The sequence below is a fragment of the Saimiri boliviensis genome, chromosome 3, assembly GCF_048565385.1.
Source record: "Saimiri boliviensis isolate mSaiBol1 chromosome 3, mSaiBol1.pri, whole genome shotgun sequence".
NCBI classification, from domain to species: domain Eukaryota; kingdom Metazoa; phylum Chordata; class Mammalia; order Primates; family Cebidae; genus Saimiri; species Saimiri boliviensis.
The window spans coordinates 43224492-43252311 of record NC_133451.1 but is presented as its reverse complement, the minus strand read 5'-3'; the positions used below and the strand labels follow the sequence as shown (position 1 = coordinate 43252311).

Sequence of the window (27820 nt, the reverse complement as noted above, 5' to 3'; positions counted from 1 at the left end):
CACGTCATCTTTTCACCAATGGATTTGCTTTAAATTTCTCACACAAAGCTACATTTGCTGGAGGATCTTTCCACAAAAATAAATAGAGGTATGTGTCTGATCCTTTTAAAAGACTTGGCATTTAAACAAAATACAAAGTTGGGTTATGTAAGAAATGTAGTACCAATCGTCACATTACATAAAGCTTTGCATGTTATGAAAATTTAGTGTATTTTCAATAAATTACTCTATGCTTTATAATAACATATTTTCATGTGTTGAGAAAGTTATCCTATTAAATTTTAAGTTCTTTAAATTATAAGTTGTTATAAGATTTATCACTAAGTTCCTGATTTTAGTTTACATAATTCATAGCTACTTTTATACACGTTACTAATGAAAAATCTGGATTTATTACATCAGATGTATGAATCGCTGCATCTTTTTGTATTTTTATTGAGCTGAACAAATTTGATATATTTGACAATTGTTACTTTAATATTTCTGATTAATAATACCCTTCGAGTTGAGGCAGTTTATGCAATTTCTTTTGAGATTTCTTATAAGTAATATTCCATAGATTATTATAAGTATATGGATTACTCCTAGTGATTTTTAAATCCACTATTGTAAAATACAAAGGTTTTCAAAGAAAAATAAAGAATTAAATGTTAAGTTGAATGACCACATTTGTCCAGTGGAAGACTCTTCTCTGTTCTCTACTTTTTAATCCAAAGACCCACTCTTACCTCTCTAACATCCTCTTCTCCCATACCTCTTCCTTCTCTCAGTTCTTCGTATTTTCCTCTGATATTCCGGGCCATAAAAAAGTCATTCCCCTTTACTCCAAGAAGTGAGTGAAAACTATAGACAGAGTGTAGAGAACAAAAGACGTCCCTTAGCTGGATTGAGTCTTTTTCTCTCTGACTCTGCCAGAAGCCCAGGTGCAGTATCCAGAGCAAAAGAAAAAGGAATATGATCCAAATGCTTTTTAAGAATTGCCAAATAGAACAAAGAAATACGTTTGTAGTGTACTGGTTTTGCTTTGAGGAGTATTATTATTATCAGCCATTTGTAGATAATAATATTGCTACAAGAATGCACGCGTTTGTGAGTGTGCGTGTGCATGCGCACGTGTGCGCTTAAAGTAAAAAACTGACATTGTTTTAGGGAAATTCTTCTAGATGTGTACCAAGTTTTAATTTTCCCTTAAATTGCTAAGAATAATATATTTGGAGAAGATTCGTTCTTTCAAGTCAAACTTATTAGAAGCCACAGTCCAGGGTGTGAACACTTTTTAAAAAGTAGTTGAAGATGACAGTAGTTATTTTATAAATAACTTTCTAGCATATATTACTACACCCTTCCTCCAATACTTTATTGATCCCATTCAAAGGATACCTTGCTTTCTGATAGGAATCCAGCCATAACCACATTGTCAGTTGATCTTCGTAAATATCTCAAACTAAGTTTTATTGACTCATGAACTTATTAACAACATACTCTTATTTTTCAGGATGTCAAACTTGGCACAATTTGGTTCTGATTTTTACCAGTCTAATTTTACTATTGATAACCAAGAGCAGAGTGGTAATGACTCTAATGCTTATGGAAATCTTTATGGATCTAGAAAGTAAGTACTTAATATTCTTCCTTCCTTCCTTCCTTCCTTCCTTCCTTCCTTCCTTTCTTTCTTTCTTTCTTTTTCTTTCTTTCTTGCCAGAGTCTCACTCCATCACCCAGGCTGGAGTTCAGTGGTGCAATCTTGGCTCACTGCCATCTCTGCCTCCTGAGTTCAAGCAATTCTTGTGACTCAGCCTCCCAGGTAGCTAGGATTACAGGTGTGTGCCACCATGCCTGGCTTTTCTTTTCTTTCTTTTTCTTTTTTTTTCTTTTTTTTTTTTTTTTTTAATTTTTAGTGGAGACAAGTTTCACCATGTTACCCAGGCTAGCCTCAAACTCCTGAGCTCAAGTGATCTGCCTGCTTAGACCTCCCAAAGTGCTGAGATTACAGGCATGAGCCCCCACTCTGGGCTGTATTATTCTTGTTTTAAGAAGTCTTAATATTATGACAGGGATTTCCAGAGAGGGAGGTTACCTTGGGTAAAGCCAATATTTGCCTCAATATATCTCAGTTAAGTGCCCAGCAAGAAATGTCAGGAAAAGGCAGAGAAATTAATCAAGTTCTTCATGAATGCCATTTATCACCTCAGCCCAAACTTATGTCCTCTTTTCAAAACATCACTTAACAGGAAGCTGGGATACAGACAATGGACAAACAGAAATCATTTTCTTTTTGTCTAATATTTTCTAGGACACTTCTTGAGAAATAGATTTCATTTAGTTTAATAAACATCTATTGAGATTCTGCTTGTGTTTCAGAAATTAAAAAGGCCCCTACAAATCTAATGATGAATTCATAGTCTTTTCTCTCATGAAATTTAATATTTCTATGTTGAAGAATTGGGCAATTAAATATGTAATTATTGTAAGAAAAGTGCTATGATGGAATTAAGGTAAACATGACAAAATATGAAAGTTATTTGAGGTAAAAATTTAACTTGAGTTGAAAATGAAACAAAATGGTTAAGAAAATTTAATAGTTGCTATTTCCTAGTGGCAAACTACGGCATTTAGAGTAAGAAGAATTTGGTTCAAATTCTGCCTTTGGCAGTTTTTGTCTGTGACATAGGGACAACTTAACTTTTCTGACTGTCTTAATCTGAAAAATAAGAATATTAATAATATCTACTTCATGGAATTGTTATGAAAAAATTGTGATGTGTAGGAAAGTGTGTATTAAAGTAAAAACATCATATAAATATTACTAATTCATATAAATATGACTTACAAAATCAATTGACACTTTGTTACCTAAAGTCACTTAAGTATACTGTATTTTGTTAAATAGTTGATTTCATGGATTTTTGTGTGTGTGGGTCTAGGTTAGAGGGCAAGAGGGTCAGACTCTTCAACTTTTATAATAACTATAATATATTGAGTTTTTATGATATATTAGGAACTGTTCTGAAATTATACAAATTAACTCATTGGATCCTCAGTTAACTCATTAGAGCACCATATGAGTTGGGCACTACAGGTTGAGCATCCCAAATCCAAAAATCAGAAATCTGAAATGTCCCCAAATCCAAAATTTCTTGATCACTGACATGGTGTTCAAAGGAAATGCTCAGTGGAGCATTTCAGATTTCTAATTTTCTGATTAATGATGTTCAAACAATATGTATTATGCAAATATTCAAGAATGCATTAAAATCTGAACTCTAAAACACTCTTGTCCCAAGCATTTCAGATAAGGGATACTCAACTTGCACTGTCATTACCATTTTGCATGAGAAGCCAGGCACACAGAGAAACTGAAAGACTTTATCAAGGTTACACATCTAGTAAGAAATGCAGTTATGATTTTAGCTAAAAGTTGTTTGATTAGGGCTATAACTAGTGTGAGCACATGACTTATTGTAAAATAAAGACTTTTGGTGTAAACTTAGTGCTATTATAATAATGTTGAGATAATTGGAATAAGCTGTACCATAAATTAAGATGTATGGTATATTTCAAATGTATTAATTCTTGAAGCTTTGTTATTAATATACACACACACACACACCCTTAAAAGCTCCAGCTAGAAAGAGGAAAAGACAGAATACATGTAACAGGCAGTGGAGAGTCTTCTGTTCCAACTCTGTCCAGAAAAAAAAAATGAACCCTCTTTTTACTGACTGATCACTCCTGCAGGTATAAGCAGATAGTTGCTGCTTTCGCAATCTTCTTCCTAGCTACTCCTGCTGAGGTACTGCTCTAAAGGATAGGGAATTATATTGTGATTTTTTTTTAAGCTGGAAAAGTTAAATATCTGGAATTGTATCTAATTTACACTCCTAAACTATCCTGCCTAGCACTAGTCAGGCTGCATTTTATGATTTAACCTTTGGAAGGTGAAGAGGAAACGAGAAAATGGTTGAGGCACAGGGAGTAGTTTGAGCACTAAAGTATACAAAGTTGGTCACTCTAAATTTACAATCCACAATGAGAACCATCTACTAGGCTTTTTAAGCTCTGTTCTGTTTTGTGGAAAGGAGCTAGTTGCCTTGAACCTTCTGTTTTTTCTCTTCACTCTCTTTTCCAGATAAGATAAGCATTTGGGTAGCACTGATATTTTCAGATTAAACTAAAATGTTCCATAAGAGAGAAAAAAACTTTTTCCTTAAGCAAGGACTCACAAACCATAGCTTCATCCACCCATCCCACACATTCTAATTTTCCTTCCCCATTTGACTGAACATTTCCCCAAAATCAAGATGAAAAACAGATGGAAATTAATGTAGCCAGGTGATGAAAGCTCATAATTATTTGGTACCAGGTTGATGGGCTATCATGCTTCAGATGCTTAGCATTTAAATCAAAGTCCTGATTTGGATGCGGCAACATTTAAATTCCAATCCACACTGTAAGTCTCAGGAATTAGGAAAGGGCATAGAAGCTGTGGTAGTTTTATGAGGTACATAAAACATGGAGTGAGGTCAGTGATTTACTATGTACATCAAAGGAACTCCAGAGATTTGATCTTTTATTAATACCATGAATAGTTCAATTAAAATATACCCCAAATCAGAACAAGATGATCATCATCCTGGCAAAAGAAGTAGGAACCTAGAGAATAGTTACAATCAATAATTCAGCTTCTGTTCCTCTGTCTGTCTCTGCCTCTCTCTTTCACTCTCTCTCTTCCTTCACCCCTTTCCAAATTATGAGAGCTTGTTTTAAAAAGCCTGTTTGGCTCAGTGGTGTACTGTTCTGAAAGCTGGGTGACTGTGCTCACTAAGACGGTAAAGACATTTTTATTTAAAAATAAGTTGTCTTATTTTAGATGAATCAGTAGGATCTTTATCTTTTAAAAAACATAATTATTCAGTCATTCAGATAGGGATAATTTCCAAATCCACCTAAGGTTATATTTTTCCAACTTTCGAAATGTGAAATCTATTTATATTATTTGGGAAAAAAAACAGATATTGTTGCAGAAAGGTGTGAACAACTGGAAAAATGCCTTTTAGTGGTTTGTTATTACTTTATCAGATAAATACTGAATTGTCACCTTTTCTGAATCCTCAGATCTGATCTTCTAGTATTTCAAACACAGTTAATGTATCACTGTGCACTCAGCTGGACCAACCAGAGTCTAGGAATTTTGCAGAAGCCAATTCTCCTAGGTACCACTCCCTTACTCATGCTGCCATCAAACTCATACTATTTGATAATGTCTTACCAAAAGCATTTAGATTGCCTAAATTTATAGGCTTAATTGGAAATTTACATAGACAAGTTACACAGATATGTTTTTGAATCAGTTATGTTTAACTAGTTCATTCTATGGTGCCTCCAGAATTAATAAACACCAAAAAGTCATGAACTGTTCTTGTTAAACATTTTCCTTGACTCCACCAACATTTCTGCTTTTAGAAAACTATCAGATATCTAATGGTATCCAGTATAGAATTTGGAAAATATAGAATCATATGAATAAAATATTAAAATCACTTCAAGTCTTATCTCCAAGACATGACTACTATTAGCAATTTAATGTACTTCCTGCTGCCTTTATTCTATTTTCCTATGAATGTGCATGTATATTATATGTATATATTTAAAGATAAAATACTATTTTTTGATGAATGCATATGTATTTATATGTACTCAGAAATGAAATTTACTGATTGTTCTAAAGGAGCCCTACAGTCACCTCTCTGTAGTTTGAAATGATTTTTAAGGAAAAGGAGGTGTTTACTAACAAAGCTAAAATTTAAATTCAACCAGCAGAGTTCAGTGTTTCTTTTGATCTAATTCAGTTAACATTTATTTTATCTGTAATAATGTGCTGAATTAGAAATTATCACAACTTCAGTATTTATCTTTTCATAGAGCTAATGGAGATGTTGTGTAATACAGGAGAAAAGTTACATTTTCTTGGCATATTCTGCACAACTCTCATTGTGTGTGAGGTGCAAATACATAACTTTAACATCTTAAATATTGAGCATATTAATCTGACTTATTACATTACCTCTAATAGGTTAATCATCAAGGACTATAGGCTTAATAGAGCAAATAGTAAAGTGTCCAGACCAATTATCTCAGACACTTTTTTCACGAAAGGATATTGTAGGCTTGAAAGGATATTGTAGGCTTGAAAACTCATTGGTATAGCCATTCAGAGTCGGTGCCACTTAGTAAAAAAAAAAAGATAATGCCAGAAGACATAGGGGACTAAATGTCAGTTCATGATATGTACTTAAAATTAAGGTTGTTCATAGAAATTTTGGGGAAAAAACTCTGAAAACATTAGAATTGGGTTATTTACTGTATCAGGCCATTCTCACACTGCTATGAAAAAATACTTGAGATTGGGTAATTTATAAAAGCAAGGAGGTTTAATTAGCTCTTGATCCCACAGGCTGTAGAGGAAGCATGGCAGCAGCTGCTTCTGGGGAGGCCTCAGAGAGTTTTTACTCATAGCAGAAGGCAAAGCAGGAGCAGGAGTCTCACATGGCAGGAGCAGGATCAAGAGAAAGAGGGGAGGTGCCACATACTTTTAAACAACCAGATCTCATGATAAGTCTATCCAATGATCCAATCACCTTCTACTAGGTCCCACCTCCAGCTGGGGATTACAAATGAATATGAGATTTGGGTAGGGACACCGATCCAGACCATATCCTTCTATCCCTGGACCCTCCAAAATCTCATGTCCTCACATTTCAAAATACAAATTAGGCCTTCCCAACAGCTCCCCAATGTCTCAACTCATTCCAGCATTAATTCGAAAGTCCAAGTCCAAAGTCTCACCTGAGACAAATCTAGTCACTTCTACCTATGAGCCTGTAAATAAAAAACAGATTAATAACTTCCAAGACACAATGTCAGTGTAGGCATTGGTGTAGGCATTCTCAAAGGGAGAAATTGACCAAAAGAAAGGGAAGGCCTCATGCAAGTTCAAAACCCAACAGTGCAGTCACTAAAGCTTAAAGCCAACTTGTCCAACCCACAGCCCATAGGCTGCATGCAGACCAGGATGGCTTTGAATGTGGCCCAACACAAATTCATAAACTTTCTTAAAAGCATTATGAGATAATTTTGTAATTTTTTTTAGCTCATCAGCTATCATCAGTGTTAGTATATTTTATGTGTGGCCCAAGACAATTATTCTTTTTCCATTGTGGCCCAGGGAAGCCCAAAGATTGAACACCCCTGTCTTAAAGCTTCAAAATAACTTCCTTTGACTTCATGTCCTACATCCAGGTCAAACTGATACAAGGGGTGACCTCCCAAGGCCTTGCGTAACTCCATCCTAGTGGTTTTGCAGGTTGCAGCCTCTGTGGCTGCTCTCAAGATCTGATGATGAATGCTGAGGCTTTTCCAGATGCAAGGTGCAGGCTTCTGGAGGATCTACCATTCTGGGATCTGGTTGATGATGGCCCTCTTCTCACACCTGCACTGTAAGGGACTCTGTGTGGGAGCTTCAATCCCACTTTTTCATTCCATACTTCCCTAGTAGAAGTGTTCTATGAGGGTTTCACACTGAAGCAGGCTTATGCCTGGACATACAGGCTTTTCCATAAATCCTCTGGAATCTCGGTGGAGGCTTCTAAGCCTCAACTCTTGCAGTTTGTGCACCTGCAGACTTAACACTAAGTGGAACCCACCAAGGCTTATGGCTTGCATCCTCTGAAACAGTGACCTGAGCTTGAGCTATACCTGGGCTCCTTTGCACTAAGGCTAGCACTGGAGTGGCCAGAATGCAGGGAGAAATATCCTGAGGCTATGAAGGGAAGCAGGGTCATGGGCCTGGCCCACAAAATTATTCTTCCCTTCTAGGCTTCTGAGCCTGTGATGGTAGGGGCTGCCATGAATTTCTCTGAAAGGCCTTGGAGGCCTTTTCCTGTTTTCTTGGCTAATAGCACATAGCTCCTTTTTATTTTACTTATGCAAATTTCTGCAGCCTGCTTGAATTCCTCCTTTTAAAATGAGCTTTTCTTTTCTACCATATGGCCAGGCTGCAAATCTTCCTAACTTTTATGCTTTGCTTCTCTTTTAAATATAAGTTTCAGTTTCAGATCATTTCTTTGTTCACACATATAAGCATAGGTTGTTAGAAGCAGCCAGATCACATTATGAATGCTTTGCTGCTTAGAAATTTCTTCCACTAGACACCCTAAACCATCACTCTCAAGTTCAAAATTTCATACATCCCTAGAGCAAGGGCACAATGCACCCAGGCTCTACTAAAGCATAGCAAAAGTGACCTTTACTCCAGTTCCCACTAAGGTTCTCATCTCCCTCTGAGATCTTCTCAGCCTAGATCTCATTGTCCGTATCACTATCAGCATTTTAGTAATAACAATTTAATGAGTCTCTAGGAAGTTCCAATACTTTCTCATCTTCCTGTTTTCTTCTGCACCCTCCACACCCTTCCAACATCTGCCATTTACCCAGTTCCAAAGCCACTTCCACATTTTTAGATATCTTTATAGCAGTGCCCCACTCCTCAGTACCAATTTCTTATATTAGGCCATTCTTACACTACTGTAAAGGAATACCTGAGACTGGATAACTTATAAAGGAAAGAGGTTTAATTGACTCACAGTTCCACAGGCTGAACAAGAAGCATGGCAGCAGCTACTTCTGGAGCTTTTACTCATGGTGGAAGGCAAAGGAGCAGGCATCTCACATGACAGGAACAGGATCAAGAGAGAGAAGTGGGAAGTGTTACACACTTTTAAACAATCAGATCTCATGAGAACTCTACCACGAGGGCAGCCCTAGGGAGATGGTGCTAAACTATTCATGAGAAATTGCCCCCATAATTCAATCACCTCCCACTAAGTCCCACCTCCAGCATTGGAGATTGCATTTCAACATAAGACTTGGATGAGAACAGAGAACCATACCATATCATTTACAGAATTTTAGGGGTCATACTTTGGACTAAGAATATGATTCTTTTGGTATTGGTGTGTCTTCTTAATTGAGATGCAATGTTTAATATTACAGTGATGGGATACAAAGATATAAGATAAAGAATGAGAGAATTTAAATTTAGATAGTTATCAAAGGTGAGCATGGTAATTTTATAAATAAAGAATTTGGAGTTTTCCTTTATGGGACAAATTTTAAAATTTTATAAGTGATAGAGGAATTTTAATATTATACCTCCATTTCAATAAGCTCCTGAAGAAGTTTTTTTTCTGTATGAAGGAACAGAGATGGCTGGAGGAAAAGGAAAAGGACAGGATATGGCTGTTGATGGACATATACATTTTTTTTCTGCAAGATTTTCCTTCTTTTTGAGGAGGATGGGTCAATGTTACCACCTGAAATAGTCCACTCACTCACAGAGGTTGCTTTGCTGCTAATAATTGTGAAGGTTATGTTTACTCAAGCCTGATTAGTAGCACCTGAGATAGGTTATGGTGAGGTCAGACAAGTATGGCAATGACATAGTTTTACGTAGACATTGGTACATTTACGTAGACATTGGTCATCTTTATATGTCCCTTTCATTTTGCTAGAAAGGTTTATATTAAAAATATGGGTATTGGGGGAATTTATCAGCAAAAAAGCTATTCAGATTTCTATTTATAGTTTCTTTCTACCAATATTTTTGATGGTGTGCCTACTTTGCTAGAAAGTAGATTTGGAATATTACACATGGCTAAGTGAAAAATAATAGCAGGTAATCACCATACATTCTGGCAGGTTCAGATAATATTACATCAGGTCCTTGCTCTTAATGAACATACATTTGAGTAGTAAATGATTAAGTGTACATCTCTTTCTCTGTATCTTTGGCTTTTTTTCCAAAATAAGTTATTCTTTTAGTCAGACTTATTCACATAAAGAAGGTTGAATATGTTATTCTTAGATTTCTTATTAAGATTAATGTTTGAAAGAAAATATTACCTCCTGCTGCATGCACCCATGATTGGGGGACCTGAGCCCAAGCTTGCCCAGCCCAGCTCCGTTGGCTTTGGACCCCAACCAGTAATGAGTAGCAAGATTGAATCAGCAATAAAAAGTGTATCAACAAAGAAAAGGCCTGAACCAGATGAATTCACAGCCGGATTGTACCAAATGTAAAAAAAGAGCTAATATCAACCCTCCTGAAACTGTTCCCAAAAATTCAGAAGGAGGGTGTTTTCTAAGTCATTCTACAAGGCCAGTGACACCTGATAGCAAAACCAGACAAGGACACAACATCAACAACAACTAACCACAGACCAGTAGTTCTGATGAAGATAGATGCAAATATCCTCAACAAAATACTAACAAACTAAATGCAACAGCACATCAAAAAAATAATATCATGATTAAGTAGATTTTATACCAGGGATGAAAGGATGATTTAATACATGCAAAGCAATAAATGTGATAAATCACATAAACAGAGCCAAGGACAAAAACCATATGATTATCTCAATTGGTACAGAAAAGCATTTGATAAAATTCAACAGCATTTCATAACAAAAACCCTGAACAAACTAGGAATATAAGGAATGTACCTCAAAATAATAAAGTCTGTTTATGACAAACATACAGCTAACATCGTACTGAATGAGGAAAAGTTGAAAGTATTTTCTCTAAGAACTGAAACAAGACAGGGATGCTCACTCTCACCATTCCCATTCAACATAGTGGTGGAAATTCTGTGTAGAGAAATCAGGCAAGAGAGGAAAATAAAAGCCATCCAAATTGGAAAAGAGAAAGTGAAATTATCCCTGTTTGCTTTTGATATAATCTTATTTCTAGAAAAACCTAAAGAATTCATCAAAACTTCTTAGATTAAATGAATGAATTCAGTAAAGCTGCACGATATAAAATCAACATTAAAAAAAGAAGCATTTCTATACAGCAATAACTGTCTAGCTGAGAAACAAATCAAGAAGGTAATCTTTTTTTTGCAATAATTGCCAACAAAATATAGGCACACATTTATTAGCCAGCAAAGTGAAAGGTATCTCTAAGGAAAATGACAGAAGACTGATGAAAAAATATTGTGCGTGACACAGAAAATGGAAAAACATCTCATGCTCATGCATAGATAAGAATTAATATTGTTTTAATGACCATACTTCCCAAAGCAATCTATAGATTCAATGCAATTGCTATCAAAATACCAGCATCATTTTTCACAGAATTGCAAGAAACTGTCATAAAATTCATATGGAACCAGGAAAAAGCCCAAACAGCCAAAGCCATCCCAAGCAAAATGTATAAACCTGGAGGCATCTCACTATCTGACTTGAAATTGTATTACAAGACTGTAGTAACCAGAACAGCATGGTACTGCTATAAAACTAGACACACAGATAAATGGAACGTAATAGAAAACACACAAATAAGGTCACATATTTAGAGCTAACTAATCGTTGACAAAGCTGACAACAACATAAGTGGGAAAAAGAACACCCTTTTCAATAAATGTGCTGGGACAATTGAATTTTGCCATTTGCAGAATTAAACCAGACTCCTATCTCCCACAATGTACATAAACTCAAGATGGATTAAAGACTTAAACATTAGACCCAAAACTGTAAAAATGAATAAAATGTAGGGAAAACTTTTGGACATTGGTCTAGGCAAATAATTTATGACTAAGACCTCAAAAGCATAGGAATCAAAAACAAAAATAGATAAATGGGATTTAATTTAAAACTTCTGTACAGCAATAAATAAGTAAATAAATGAACAGTGTGAAGAGACAGCCAGTAGAATAGGAGAAAATATATTGAAAATATTCATTTGACAGGAGACTAAAATCCGAAATATACAAGGAACTGAACTCAACAGCCAAAAACCCCTGAAACAATCCCATTAAAAAGTGGACAAGAAGTAAGGCGGTATTACATCGTGGTTTTGATTTGCGTTTCCCTGATTATTTGTGATGTTGAGCATTTTTTCATAAGTTTATTGGCCATTTGTGTATCTTCTTTTGAGAATTGTCTGTTTATGTCCTTAGCCAACTTTTCGATGGACTGTTTTACACCCACCTGTCATGACTGGTGCATGCACTCATTACTAGGGGGCCTGAGCACAAGCTTGCCATGTCTAGCTCCATCTGGCTTTGGCCTCCAATGAAAAATGAGTAGCAAGATTGAAACAGCAATAAAAACAGCCAGTGAACAGCAAAAAAACCCCTGAAATTCAACAGCCCAAAATCCCTGAAACAATCCCATTAAAATGTAGGCAAAGAATAAGGTGATATCGCATTGTGGTTTTGATTTGCGTTTCCCTGATTATAAGTGATGTTGAACGTTTTTTTTATATGTTTGTTGGCCATTTGTGTATCTCCTTTGGAGAATTGCCTTTTTTTTGTCCTTAGCCAACTTTTTGATGGGAATTTTTTTTTTCTTGCGAATTTGTCTGCGTTCCTTGTAAGTTTGGCATATTAGAGACTTTGGAATACTATTCAGCCATTAAATGGAGCGAATTAACGGCAATTGCAGCAACTTAGATGGGTCTGGAGACTATTATTCTAAGTGAAGTAACTTAGGAACAAAAAACAAAACATTGAATGCTCTCTCTTATGGGTAGAAACTAAGCTATGAGGATACAAATACAACAAACTTTGGGGACTCAAGGGATAGGGAAAGAGGGGTGTGAGGGGTAAAATACTATAAATTGGGTTCAGTGTGTAGTGCTCAGTTGATGGGTACACCAAAATTTCACAAATCACCAGTGAAGAACTTATCATGTAACCAAATACCACCTGTTCCCCAAAACCTATGGAAATACAAAATTTTTAAAAAAGAAAAATAGTGGGCAAGGATATGAACAGACATTTTTCAAAAGAAGACATTCAAATGGCCAAATGTATATAAAAGATGCTCAACATCACTAATTATCAGAGAAATGAAAATTTAAAAACCATGACATATCATCATCTCCCAGTCAGAATGGCTCATGTTAAAGTGACAAAAGTAACAGATATTGATGAAGATATGGAGAAAAGAGAACTCTTATACACTGTTGGTGGGAAGTAAATTATTAGTCTCTATGGAAAACAATATGAAAATATTCCAAAGAACTATAAATAGAATGACCATTTTATCAGGCAATCTCACTACTGGGTATCTACCCAAAGAAAAATAAGTCAGTATGTCAAAAATTACCTGTACTCACATGTTTATCACAACAGCAAAGATATGAAATTAACCTGTGTCCACCAATGGATGAATGAATAGAGAAAATGTGTTATATGTACAGTGAAATACCATTCAGCCGTAAAAATGAATAAAATAATGTTTTTTGTTTGTTTTTGCGGTGGAGTTTCGCTCTTGTTGCCTAGATTGGAGTGCAATGGCATGATCTCAGCTCACTGCAACCTCCACATCCCGGTTCAAGTGTTTCTCCTATCTCAGCCTTCCAGGGAAGCTGGGATTACAGGCATGCACCACCATGCCCAGCTAACGTTGTATTTTTAGTAGAAACGGATTTTCTTCATGTTGGTCATGCTAGTCTCAAACTTCCAACCTCAGGTGATCCACCCACTTCAGCCTCCCAAAGTGCTAAGATTATAGGAAGAATAAAATCATGTCTTTTACAGCAATATGGATGGAAATTAAAGTCACTATCTTAAGTGAAGCAAGCCAGGCACAGAAAATCAAATATTACATGTTCTTACTACTAAAGGTGCTAAAAGCGTGCACATATGGAGGTAGAGAGTGGAATTATTGACAGTTGATACTTGGAGAGGGGAGAGGGTAAGAGAGGAGTGATGAGAAATTAGTTGATGCATATAATAAATGTTATTTGGGTTATGGATATCCTAAAAGCTCTGACTTGACCACTATACGGTTTATGCATGTAAAAAAAATTTATATGTATGCCATAAATTTGTACAAATAAAATAAAGAGACACTAAAACCAACTAGATAATGCATTTAGCTAGGAACTCAGAGACAATTCTATTGGCAACGACTGTCTGGGAATGGTCACAACTGATGTGTATTTCCTTATGCACAGCAATTAGTCTATCTGTTTATTTTTCCTGTCAGTTGGTTATACTATTAAATTTATCATTTTCCCTTGCTGCTTCCACATATTTGAAGAGGCTTCATGGCTGGTGACTGCCCCTGAAGATCAGTAAAAAAAGCAGCACTGTGGGGCGAGCAGAGAATAGCTCAGAAAGCTTCACACCAGACTCTGTAAACTTCTATGTCTTTTTCTGTAAAATGGGCTTGGAAATACAGCTTTTTCCCTATAGAGTTTTGATTGAGAAAAGATGAGGGGAAGCATTCAGCATGTTGTACATGCTCAATTAATATTTGTTGGCATGGATTATTTTTCCAGAAGACTTTTCATAATCAGTTATTTGACATTTTTGGATGAAAGTTAAATTTTAAGTAAGTTGTTTCTTTTATGAGTAAATGCTCATTAAAACGACATGGATTCATATAAGTAAAATTGTTTTTTATCTCATTGATTTGTTATACCTTTTTCTTAGACATTTAAATATCTTCATTTTTCTTTTTCTAGACAACAAGCTGGTGAGCAGCCTCAGCCTGCCTCTTTTGTTTCACCAGAGATGCTCATGTCACCAGGTTACACAGGACAATTTTTTCAGCCAGCATCCAACTTGGATTATTATTCACAATCTTCTTACATTGACAGTTTTGATGAAGAGCCTCCTCTGCTAGAAGATAAGTTAAGGAATTGTTATTAATGTGTGTACAGCTAGAAGAATAATAGCAATAATTAGCACCTAATGTGTGCCGTCAGCCTGCTGTGTACAGTGTTTTATGTGTGATTGTTTCACATATAGCAAGAGTTTGCTGAACCAAAACACTTCAACCACTGGAAGTTTGTTGCATGTTTGCTTAGGGGAAATTGGGTGCAGATATGGGCTATTCTGTGATATTGCTGCACTTATTAGATGCTCCTTCACTTTTTCTTAAATTAGAATTCCTTGGCCAACAATAGAAAATAATGAAGACATCTTTTTGCAGAGTAGCTACATCAAAGTGACCACCCTTCCCACCCCAGTTAATGAAGCATTTCATAACAGCAAATTTTATTTTCTGCTATGTTTTCCTGGGAGCAAAGTGGATGGTTTCTCAAATTAATATTTTTGTTGTCATTGTTGACATGGAGAAAACTCAGTATTTTTGTCTTTCCTGACTCATTCAAGACCTTTCATCTAAGCTTGGCATGGGTAGGTGAGGAAGAATATAAATCCGGTAAATAACACTGCTGGACAGAAGGAAATCAGAGACTCAGAGCTGAAGGTTCTTAGGGGATTTTGGAGTTGTTCCATCCATTTATTTATTTGTCATATGTAGCCAGTCCGTATATGCTGTTTTTGCTCTTAAAGAATGTTAATACAATGCTAGAAACATAAGTGTTAAAAAACTAAAACCCAGGTGGATATAAATTTGAGAACCAGGCAGAAATTGTCACTTGTTAACTACTCCAGGTCTTTTGCATGTAGTCAAGTAAAAGGAGTAGATCAAAATTTTCAGTATTTTACATCACAAGATGTTAAGGTGTTTGCCTCACATGAACACAACCTTAAAAATGTGAAAATGTGAAAGATTTAAACCATGCAGAACAGCACAGAGATTTATATAATCGATCTATTGGCTCTTTAGAATCCAGTCAAGTTTCTGGATCAGTTATCTCTAACCAGTTTATTCTATTTTGCCTCTATAAGTAATAAACACCTAGAAGTTATAAATTACTCATTAAACATTTTCCTTGACTTCACCAATATCTCTGCTTCATTGTCTTCAGAATTTGCAAAACATAGAAATACAAGAATGAAAATATAAAAATTACTTCAAATCTTGTCTCAGACATGTCTATAAGAATTTAATGTATTCTAGCCTTTATTCTATTTTCCTATGAATATCTGTATATATGTATTATGTATAAATATACATGCATATTTTATAGTAAAATACTATTTTTTTCATGAATATATATGCATTTGAGTACTTAAAGTATTGTATTCTTTTTATTTACTTTATGTCACAAGAATTTTTTTTTTTTTTTTTTTTTTTGAGATGTAGTCTCACTCTGTTGCCCAGGCTGGAATACAGTGGCACAATCTTGGCTCACTGCAACCTCCACCTCCTATGTTCAAGCGATCCTCCTCCCTCAGCCTTCTGAGTAACTGAGACAATAGGTGCACACCACCACACCCAGCTAATTTTTGTGTTTTTGATAGAGACAGGGTTTTGTCATGTTGGCCAGGCTAGTCTCAAACTCCTGACCTCAGGTGATCCACAATTTTGGCCTCCCTAAGTGCTGGGATCACAGGCATGAGCCACTGTGCCAAGCCTGTCATGAGCACTTCTATGCATGCATTCTTTAAAATAATGATATATTATTTGAAAACAATTTATAACCATTTTATATAATTCTATTATATAACATAACCATAAGTTAAAAACACCTTAATGGTTATTCCTTGTAACAAGTAATACTTTATTGACCATCATCATGAACCATCTTTGACCTTCACAGAGTCTGTCCTTAGGATGCACCCGTAACAGTGAGATTGCAGGGTTAAAGGTACCAACACTGTCAACAGATCTCGAAAATGGTCCTCTACTCCACTCTCAGAACAGAATATGACACGTCTTTGTCAATTTCATAAAAAAAAGGAAAAAGAAATACTTCATACCTTTAAGTTACTAAACAATTTTGACACTTCTCACATGTTGATTGACTTTTTATTTTTCATGTTTTTGTTGTTGTTGTTACTGTTCAGATTTCTATCGAATCTAAAGAGTTTTCTTTCCTTGTTTTTTAGGGATTTTATATAGTAACAATATTAATTATTGTCTAGAATATGTATTTCAAACATTTCTTTCCTAGCTTGTGTTTGCCATTTAATTTGTTTATGGGTCTTTGGGGCATATTAAAAATGTGATATTAATTTTTTAAATCCAGAATATGTTTCCTAGTAACATTTCTTTCCAATTGTCCTTTGTTTAGAATCTACTTTGCTAGCTCTAGATACTGTTTCTATCTCCTTATACATGCTCACATTTTAAAATTATCCTTTTGTGTTTTTGTTTTACATTGAATTTTTTCATTCAAGAGTTGTTTAAGCTTAATATGTGAAGTAAGGATTTAACTTTTTTTCTGTACTGTTTAACAAATTTTTTGTTGCAACATGTATTGAAAATAATCTCTTCTACTATCTGAAATGTCTCTATTGTTGCATTAAAATACCATACTCTATATATCCTCCTGTAATGCGTCTTTCAATTTGAATAGAAAATATATAACAGATTTTTCTTTCCATTTCATGCAGCTCAGAGTGAATTTCCCCAAAATATATAGTGTATTAGAACAGCAGACCCCAATCTTTTTGGCACCAGGGAACAGTTTTATGTAAGACAATTTTTCCATGGACAGTTGGGGGAGATGGTTTTGGGATGAAACTATTTCACCTCATATTATCAAGCATTATTTAGATTCTCATAACAAGCATATAACCAAATCCTTCACATGTACAGTTCACAACAGGGTTAACACTCCTGTGAAAAACTAACACCATTGATCCGGCCAGAGGCACAACTCAGGTAGTAATACTTGCTCACCCACAGCTCACCTCCATCTCCTGCTATGCGGCCCGGTTTCTAACAGGCCGTGGACAAGTAGGTATAGGTCCCGGCCTGTACTAGAAGATAGATTACCTAATATAATTTTGTATTTTGAATCTATGAAATATTTGGATTTTGCATCCAACATGTTCTTCAGGCTGAGTGACTTGTGAAAGCTTCTAGCCTCTTCTGTCTAAAGACATAAAAAAGGCCAAAATACATCTTTTTCAGATATAGAAAAGATATAATTTCTAGGATAACACATTAAATAACATTTACTAGTTTTTATTGACCAGCCATCAGAATGGCCTTTAAAATTAGGAAGCTGTAATAATGAGCATCCTTGCACAAAAAGCATGTTATTTTGAAAATGTCCTTCTTTATTCCTTAAATGTTTTGTTGTCTAAAATATTTGGTTTTATGTAAGAATGATAAATTTTGCTGTCTGTTAATGTAAAATCAATATGTTAACAAACGCAACTTCAAGAATAATAGTAAATTCTAGTCTGTCAGATTAAAAAATTACTGATATTTGGTATTTTGTATTTGTAGCATAGCTTGACATTTATATATGAAAGGCCAATGCCACAATTTGCATAGAACATAGAGATCTTAATTCATTTTTATAGTGTATGTATCATATACTTTACTGCCACTAGATGACAGCAAAACAATAAATTTTGTATTCAAATTTCACAGCAGTTTCATCTTCTTTTATTTTGAATAAGATGTTATATTAGAATACCTATAATTAATAAATACTTATAATCTCTCTCATATACCTTATAATAAATAAATACAAAATATTATGAAACTATATTTCGGTAGAAAGCACATAAAACTTTTTTATTATGAAAATATTTATATGGGCTTATGTTCATTTACTGTCTCATGGCTTGATATTAAATTATGTGCAGGAGTTAGTTAAGTCATTACATACATGGTTGACATCAGCAATGATGTTGTATAAAGCATTTTTCATCTAAGTTTCTTCTAAGAACAAAATTATTATGTTTTTTGAGGAAACAGTACTTGGAATTAAATACCATTTTATTGTAGCAAATACTGAAAATGTATTTTAATTTTTAGCATAAATGCCAAAATTAAAAATAGTTTGAAAACATAAGCTTCAGGTGAGATTAATTTAAAATAAATCAATTTAAAATATATAGCATGTCTCAATTTTTAAAGTCTTCTCTTTTAAAAATTACGTTAGACATTCTATCTCCTTTTAAGCTTGGTGAACTGCTCATATTCTTCAAAGTGTATGTTCATTAATAAATGCATAAAAGCACTGTGGAGATAAAGCATGAAACAAGGAAGCTGAAATGTAAATTATTTGCTTTTAATTTAACGGTTTAATTTTTTTTTTTCAAACTTAAAATAACAAATGTCATTCTAGGCATGAAATGAATAAAGTTTTATTTTCTGGTTTAGAGTAGTGTCTAGCTGACCCCCTGAAAATTTCTGAGTTTTTAGAACAAGGCTCCTCTATGTCATGGGGACTATTAAAAGTTCATCTTGTATTCTGTGTACCGAAAGTCAACTTTGCAAGGTATTTAGATTGTATGTGCCTCTGTAAAGTAAATTGAGCAATACCCCTGTATCTGACCAAAAAGGGTTAGTAAATCCTTGGAAGGAAAGTTGAGTGCGACATACAAATAAATTTAGGAAGACAATCTTTCACATGGAAGAATTGGGCTCATTTAAAAAGAAAATACAATCATTATGAGATTAGATGAACATCGACCTAACGACAACTCTATGGTTAAATTCCTGCTTGCTTAATTCAGATTGTGCAGCGTTGAAACCTCAATTTTCTATCACTAGCTTTGTGTCTTTGGACAAATTAATCTCTCAGAGCCTTAGCTTTTAATCTCTCAAAGCCTTAGCTATCTGATGCATAAAATAGGAATAAAATAATAGCAGTCGATTGATTGTGTATCTATAAGACAAGTGCATGTAAATCTTGTGGAGTCCATAGCGAACACTCAGTAAATTTTAGCTTCCATTTCTTCCTAGCCTCCACCTTACCCTTACTGATATTCGAAATTACAGGATAGCCAGTTTGATTGCTGGTCCCTAAATAGTGAAGTCATATTCTTCTGGTTGAATGTTCTCTTTCTCTACCCTAGATAGATACATCTTAGTTGATCTCTACAGAAGTGGTGAGAAAAGAAACTAATGTGGTATCAATATTTATTTCTATGTTCAGGGGATGTCAAATGGCTAGGTATTTGCTTTATATTAATAAGAGAAGCGGATTCTAGCAGAAGGATCTGTGAGGCAGCAGTCAGAAATGTTTGAAAACTGGGAATTGGAGAAAATAATTAGAAATCTCTAAATGGGTTTGGACTCATGAACACCGATCCTCACTGATTGTGGGTATTTTATTTGAACACTACCATGTATAAAAGAGAAAGGTTAACTTGTCTCAATAATTTAATCTTTGAATACATAGACTCAACTTCACAGTGCATGGACTTTATAGAAATACGAGTGCACATCATGATCACTTTTACCTGCAGAAATAGCCCTTTTCCTCTCTGTGTAGTTCCAAGCATTTAGCATAAAATTATTCTTCTCATTAGCCATAGTAGAAGTAAAACCCAGATGTGGACTAAGTCTCATTAGTTTAGTATAGTACCGCTAATTGAAAAATTATGCCATGGCTGATATGATAGGATTTCAGAAGTACCAGCAATTGAAAATATGGAGAAAGGGTCAAGCGCAGTGACTCAGGTCTGTAATCCCAGCACTTTGGGAGGCTGAGGTAGGACGGTTCCTTGAGTCCAGGAGTTCAAGACCAGCCTGGGCAGCATAGTGAGACCTCATCACTATGAAAAAAAATTAATCAGGTGTGGTGGTGCATGCCTATAGTCTCAGCTACTCAAGATGCTGAGGCAGGAGGATTGCTTGAGCCTGGGAGGCGGGGGAGCTGGTATCATGCCACTGCACGTTCTGGGTGACAGAGGGAGACCCTGTCTCAAAAAAATAAATAAAAAGAAACAGAAGATATGGGAAAAGGAAATATCTAAATGGGCAATAGGATGAAATTTTTGATCCTTTAGTTACAATTTTATTTTTTACTGTATATTGCAATTTCCCAAATTTTAATTAGATTTAAAGCTTGTATTTGCTGCATAGATGTGGGAATATTTTCTTTGATGGAATTATTTCTCTAACATATTTGTTTTAGGTCATTCTTTGGAAACCAAATTATTTTTTAGTTTGTTTTTTAAAGATTACTACGTATTACATAGAACCTGAGATTGTGTAATGCGGAATATAGAACTTTAGAAGGTATGATAGAACAAACAGATTAAAATGCTAAGTAAATTAATCAGGTACGTTAACCTTTAAAGAATGTAACTCATTTTTATTTTTCTATATTTATATTATCATATTATCTCTCTGTTTTTGTTTATACAGAACTTGGAATCCATTTTGATCACATATGGCAAAAAACTATGACAGTGTTAAACCCAATGAAGCCAGCAGATGGCAGCATTATGAATGAAACGGACCTCACTGGACCCATTCTTTTTTGCGTAGCCCTGGGAGCCACCTTGCTTCTGGTAATGTGTCACAGCAATCACCAGATTTTAGTGTTTGTCCTTTCCAGTGTCGATTTTGAAGCATATCTGTATAAATACAAGAGAAAGTGTGTCACTTTACACAGTGAATTTTTTTTAAGTGAGAGAGAGTAATTTAACCATAGTGACAAAAAGATGCTACCATTATGTGTTGCAACAGCTAGAAAGTATAAATTTAAATAGAATTTCAAAAGGAGATCAAAGCAAGAGATCATTTATATATTTTTTGTTATTAAGAAAAGAGTGTAAATCTGGAATGAGGGAAGGAAACAAAGATTTGGGAGATATAAAGCTTACATTTTAGTTTTTATTTTCTGGGAGAGTTCTAATGTGACACTGTACAAGTTACTTCTTTTTGGTCATCATTTCTTTGCTGTGACATATCTCCAGACTCTTTCTAATACCTTATGAGATATGAGACAAATCTCCTTGTTTGGGGTCAGGCTACTATGAATAAATTAATTTGCAATGACAACCTATGTTTGTTTACTCAATCTATGTATTTCCTCTAAAGTTTTTTCTACTTTTTATGAAGACATTTGTTCTCTGACTTTAACATGTTTTATATATGCTTTCATTCTTTATATCTGCAAATAATGATATTAAGGGTCACTAAATTTTTTTTAAAAAAGTATTTCCACCTAAGTAAAGTTTAAAAGACATTCTAGCTCATAGTTTAGGAAAACGTTTTATAAAAAAAAAAAAAGAAGAAGAAAAAATGAGAAAATGTCTCTGACTTTATACCAAGGAGGAGATGGCAATACATTAAAAACAGAGAATGATGAAGATGGTAAAGTCAGTGTGAAAAGTGTAGTTTCATTAGAGCACAAAAAGATAAACTAGGCAGGGGAAATAATATGAGAAATTAAACATTATGGGAAAAGCTTTTAATAATTATTAAGCCCTCTTCCCCATTTTCCCGCTCTTCATGTTTCATAAAAATAATTTCTTCCAGTGGATTTACAGTTTTCAAATGTAGTTGTAAAACACATTTGCAACTAAATGAAATTCCACTTTTAAATTATTATATATGATCAATCAAAGTACTGGTAGCAATCCAGTTTCTGCAGGTAATATGGCTAATAATAACATCATATTCATCCAATTTAATAGCATTTAATGATAATATCTTATTTCTTTGTTCTACAGCAAATGCAAATACTCTGTAAACCAAACACTATATCAACTAAAGTTTTAATTTAGTCTCTAACTTCCCTTCTTCTGTCTTTGTCACAGTAATTTGATAATCTTCAATTAACTGCTAAGTAAGGCCATGTCGATTAATCAAATAGTCAGAAACAATCAATTTAATATATTAACTCATCTTTTTCAAGTCATTCATAATAAAACAGCTGTTTGTTCTGTGGTAGAATATTACTGCTACCATCCCTTAAAGAACAGCATTGATTCCATTATGATCTCTCATTGATACATAATGTTAGTGTTATTTACATATCCCTTTTTACGTTTTCAAAATAAAGCAATGAAAGCAAAAAATATTCTCGATTGGAAGCGAGAAAATTGGATCTACCCTAACTTTGCCATTTGCTGTAATCTTTAAACTTTGGCTTCCTATTTGTAGGCTTTCATTTCATTTTCTTCAAGACAAGAGTAGTTTATTTGAGTGGTTCTTCAGGTTCTATTTAGTACTAAATTATGGGGACTATATGGAAATGCTATTTTTGAACATCTTTATGCAAACATTATCACTTGAATTTTTGGTATTAGATGTGGTGACAATCAAATTGATTCTGATAAATATAGAGCAAAAAGGACTCTCCCAAAACTCCAATTGAATATTAATTGAAGTATGATTTAACTCAGAATTCATTTGATTATAGTTTAATTCTTTCCTGGATATGTGGAATTAAAATGTAAGAGTGATTTTATAGGCTGATATGGGAATTTTACTAGAGAAATCAAAACTAAATCCAGAATCAATATCCAAATCTGTTTATTATCTCTGGAAACATAAGAGTCATAGTCACATACTCTTCCTTCTTTGTGATTTATGCTGCCATAAGACACAATTTATTCCAGTGGGCTTTCTTCAGGTTAAAGGAGACAAACCAAAGAAAACAGCTTCAAGCACTTAACACAAATTTAGTTTTACTTATTCTTTCACCCCCAATTATTATCATTTCTAACACCAAGAACACAAATGGTTTAAAGCTATTGCTCCATTTAACTTTTCTGATAGGGCCAAGAGTGTGGTCTGAAAAAGCAACATGTATGACCAATCTAAAAGTGCAATCAGAAGAACATTAAGTATTTTAAAGCAAGATGTGGTAATGAGGATGGTGTAAGGAGGCTCTTTGAAAAGTTTGAGGGTAACAAAATGGAACATTTTGAAATATTATAAGCGCTTGTTAGAATTTGAAACAAAATTTTAAAATGGCAATGATTTAGGCTAAATGGAATTACAGCTTAAACTGGACAAACTAACAAGAGAAAGATATGATGAAAGAAAAGCATTAACTGATATGAAAAGACACAATTTTCATACTAAATTAGTTTCATCTACTTCCTATTTGCCCCACTCCATTTGTAAAACTGCCTTTTCAGGACAGGAAGGTCCAGTTAGGTGTCCTTCGGGTGTAAGAGAGTTGCCCTACGCCATTCGGACTAGCCCTACCTCAGGATTATCCCATTCAGGTAAAATATTAACTAGATGGTTTCTCTAATACATGACAATGATGTGAAATTGTCACTAGTTTGCAAGTGGAACAAACTCACCCAATAAAGCAGTGGATAGCTGATGTGTTTCTGTTAGCCTGTTAATCATTAGCATTATTTCATTAAATAGCCACAAGAATAAAGAAGATATCCTGAGAATTCTGCCAACGAAAGCCAGGGATTTTTTTATGAAAGGACTTGGTAGTGATCAACTCTGCAACCTCAGAGGAAGAAGAATTCAGAATAGGTGAACCATTCTGAACATTAAAATGGCTGTGACATTCTCCATTACCCCGATTAATTGTAAAATAAATATCTCTAAAAGGCTTCATAGATAATAGCATGGAGAAGGAAAAGTGGCAGCTAAAAAGCTCTCTCTCTCCTGAATCCATTTATCAGATCCTGCATTGTTTTTGTCTAATTCCCATGAAAACCAGAGGCAATCCATTCGACTTTTATCTAGAAGTTATGATCAGCTTAATGTAAATATTAAAAAGTAATGAATTTTTAAACTGTAGCTTTGGTATTCTCAGAGAGCAAACATTAAAATATTCTCTGTTGAAGTAGTAGTAGGCTGTGATTTTCTCTGAATGAATTTATGGGGGCTTGTACTCACAAGACACTAGCTTTGTGAGCAATGACTGTTTCTATAAGTTTTCCTCAGAAGATTGGAGGTATACTCTGAGCACTACTAACTTCCTTTGAGAGTACCCGTTTTATGATTTCTTATCAGTAAGTTTATGTAAATCAGCTTTTCATAAGGTGTGGTTGATCAACCTGGCAACTGGTGTTATGAAACATATCTGTGGTCAAATAAGTGCTAAAAGAAATCAGGTTAAATATGTCTCATTATTTTGAGACTTATTTAGGACTTCTAAGCGTTCCTGTTGATGTTCAGGGCCTAAATTTTAGAGGTGAAATACCTAGGTTCAAAGTCAATCTCCACTGCTTAGCATTATATTACCTTGGGCAAGTTACTTACCCTCTCTGCACCTCAGTGTCCTCATATGTAAAGGTGGTATAATAATGATACCTATTTCATAAGATCATTATGTGGATTAAGTAAACATATGTAGGACACTTAGAATGGGACCTGACATGGTAAATCCTGTAGATGTTTGCTAATTTTACTAATATGCCTTGTAAATCTTCAAGACTAAAAATGGATTTTTTTTATTCCTCTATTCAATTACATAATTATTTAATAGGTATGGGGACAAAATATGGTCTTTCTTATGCTCTATACTTGTAATAGACAACTTATAATAAAAAATAGAAGTCTAGAAATATTCGATCTTTTTCGTAGCATGCTTGCCCCATCCTGACTCTAGTCAGAAGTGTTAGTTTTCAGAATCTGAATTCATATCATTGGTTGTGTTTTTCCCAGAACTTCCACTCTCCTGATGATAGTCTTACAAAGACAACAGCACTGAACTGACTCTAAGGTGCTCTCTGCTTCGTGATATTCAGATTTTCTCTTGGTGTCTATTGTGTGTTCAGTTTTCTTCATGTTGTTTCAGGCAGGAAAAGTTCAGTTTGGTTATGTGTATGGCCTGAGCGCCATTGGCTGCCTTGTGATTCACGCCTTACTGAACCTGATGAGCTCTTCAGGGGTGTCATACGGCTGTGTGGCCAGCGTGCTGGGTTACTGCCTGCTCCCCATGGTCATCCTGTCTGGCTGCGCCATGTTCTTTTCACTGCAGTAAGTGTCTGTCTGCTGTCATTGACCCCACATGCACAATCATAACCAAGGTTTGCGATAGCCATGCCAAAGTTAAGTTCTTTCTGATTGTTTTGGTAGTGGAACTGGGAAAACCATGGGTCTTAAAAGCTACACATAGATTGAGAAAAGTAGGCCAGTTTTGGCTCAGGTACTATTTCTACTTCGATGACGTAAAAAATAAATTCATCCAAGTTATCTTTAAAACTGATGCTTTTTAAGTTGTCACATTTTTCAATGTGAACTATCGTCGTGTGTAAAATAACAGCTACAGGAAATTCACTTGTTTGATTTTGGAAGGGTAAGTGCCTGGTGAACACTGATAAATTGCTTCAGCTTTCAGGCACTCTGCCTTTGGGGCTGAAAGCAACTATTCTTTCTCAGCTGGGCTCCTTGCCGCATAGATTTCCCAGGAAGCCTGATAAGGATATTAATGTTGGAGAACTTTATAACATACATGCTCAGTCAATATGTTTTTTCTTTTTTTTCTTCCTTAATTTAGCCAGTTATTTTGTGCAACTCAAGACAATGACTAAGAATACAGTACATTATATAGCTCTAGAAATTATCCCTAACAGGTATTACTTAAATCAATAAATGTAGTGTTTACTTGGCGTTTTAAAAATATGTTTGGTTCATTAATAGTCTGAGGCATTAGAAGCTATACTATAGAGTTTTTTACTTCTTTTGCTTTGGTTCAATTATTGGAAGTAGATGTTTCTGTCATTTTCACAAATAAGAAACGACTTCAGAGTCAAACCAAGATCAAGGAAGGCAGTTTAGTTTGGTGGTGAAAAGAGTACTATGCTAGGAGTTAGGAGATCTTGACCTATTGTCCACTTCACCATGCAATTTTTGTCATCACTTTATTGCTTTGAAACTGGGCAGTATACATTTCCTGAGATTTATCTCAGCTTTTATGTCTTATTTTTCTAAATAAAGCATTCTCTTTAACACATTAGGAAAGAAATTCACTCTCTACCACTGTCCCTACTTTATTCTTCTCCAAGTGACTAGACTTAACCACCTTATTTGCTCACTTGCCTCTGCAGTTACTTTTTGAAGATACCAATTGAACAAATCTATTTCAGTATTCTAAAAATACACAAAATGGAACTTCAAGGATGAGGTGGGAAGCCACACATATGTGCTTTCCTATCCCATGTGTTGTTTACTTGAGCTGTGTCAGGCTTTTTCATGATCTCAGACAAAACCCTGGGAAGTAGATCTAGAAGTATCAGGAACTAGGCACCCCACTGCAATGTAACTCTGTCTATCTTTCTCCTCTGCTGTTGTTCAATTTTTGAGGAAAGTAGGGAAACGAAAATCTATAGCTATAAGGAAGCGAAGGTTCTCAATGCTGTATTTCAGGGAATTTTAGGAGCTAGGATTTGAATATTGACAGATGAGAAGAGAGTGACTATAGGTGATTTCTCTGTTTTTTTTTTTTTTTTTTTTTTTTTTTTTTTTTTTTTTTTTTCCTAATTCAGGTTTAACAGAAATAGAAAATATTTATCCACTGTAATGAATTTGACTTAAAAATGCCTAACTGGCCAAGGGCTTTTGTTCATGTATTGCATCATTTTTATTTTATCAACAGAGAAAGTAGTTATAAATATTGTACCAAGGATATTTCAGAAGCAACCCTAACTCAATGAACTCGTCTTCTACTGGCATAAAGCAATCATCTCTTTGTCTTTGCTGCAGGGGCACCTTTGGAACCATGTCATCCCTGGTCATCATTGGCTGGTGTAGTCTCTCAGCTTCCAAGATTTTCATTTCAGCCTTGGACATGGAAGGACAGCAGCTTCTTGTTGCCTACCCTTGTGCCTTACTTTATGGACTTTTTGCCCTCCTAACTATTTTCTAAAAACTGTTTGAGATGGCATTGCAAGACTCTGTTTGTTTGCTATCCAGATTATTTTGGAACTATATTAACATTCAAATTTGGTGATATGATTTCTGCTTTATTGCTTTTGAGAGAGTAATAAGCAGAGAGACAAAGCAGCACTTAAGTATGGTGCTCTAATAGCCTGTTGGTTTGAATGATGTTTTTTGCTTTTGAGTTTGGTGCATTAAAACATTTCAAAATACTTAAAAAGGGATACAGATGCTGTACGGATCGACCCTGCTTTTCTCAATAGATGTATTTCTGAGAAACTGTAAGTAAATAAAACCATATGTTTACTAAAAGGAAATCTCTAGTAAGCCTTTTG

General features: G+C 34.8%; 1 protein-coding gene across 1 annotated transcript; it reads left to right on the top strand.

Annotated features, from left to right (window-relative positions):
• The first annotated feature begins 3 nt into the window (after positions 1-3).
• Positions 4-27820, top strand: YIPF7 (Yip1 domain family member 7). The gene is made up of 6 exons (XM_074396076.1): positions 4-88; positions 1496-1612; positions 14536-14700; positions 21046-21190; positions 25405-25586; positions 27312-27820. Exons 2-6 carry the CDS (start codon positions 1497-1499, stop codon positions 27472-27474), a joined length of 771 nt encoding a protein of 256 aa, XP_074252177.1. The 5' UTR covers positions 4-88; position 1496; the 3' UTR covers positions 27475-27820.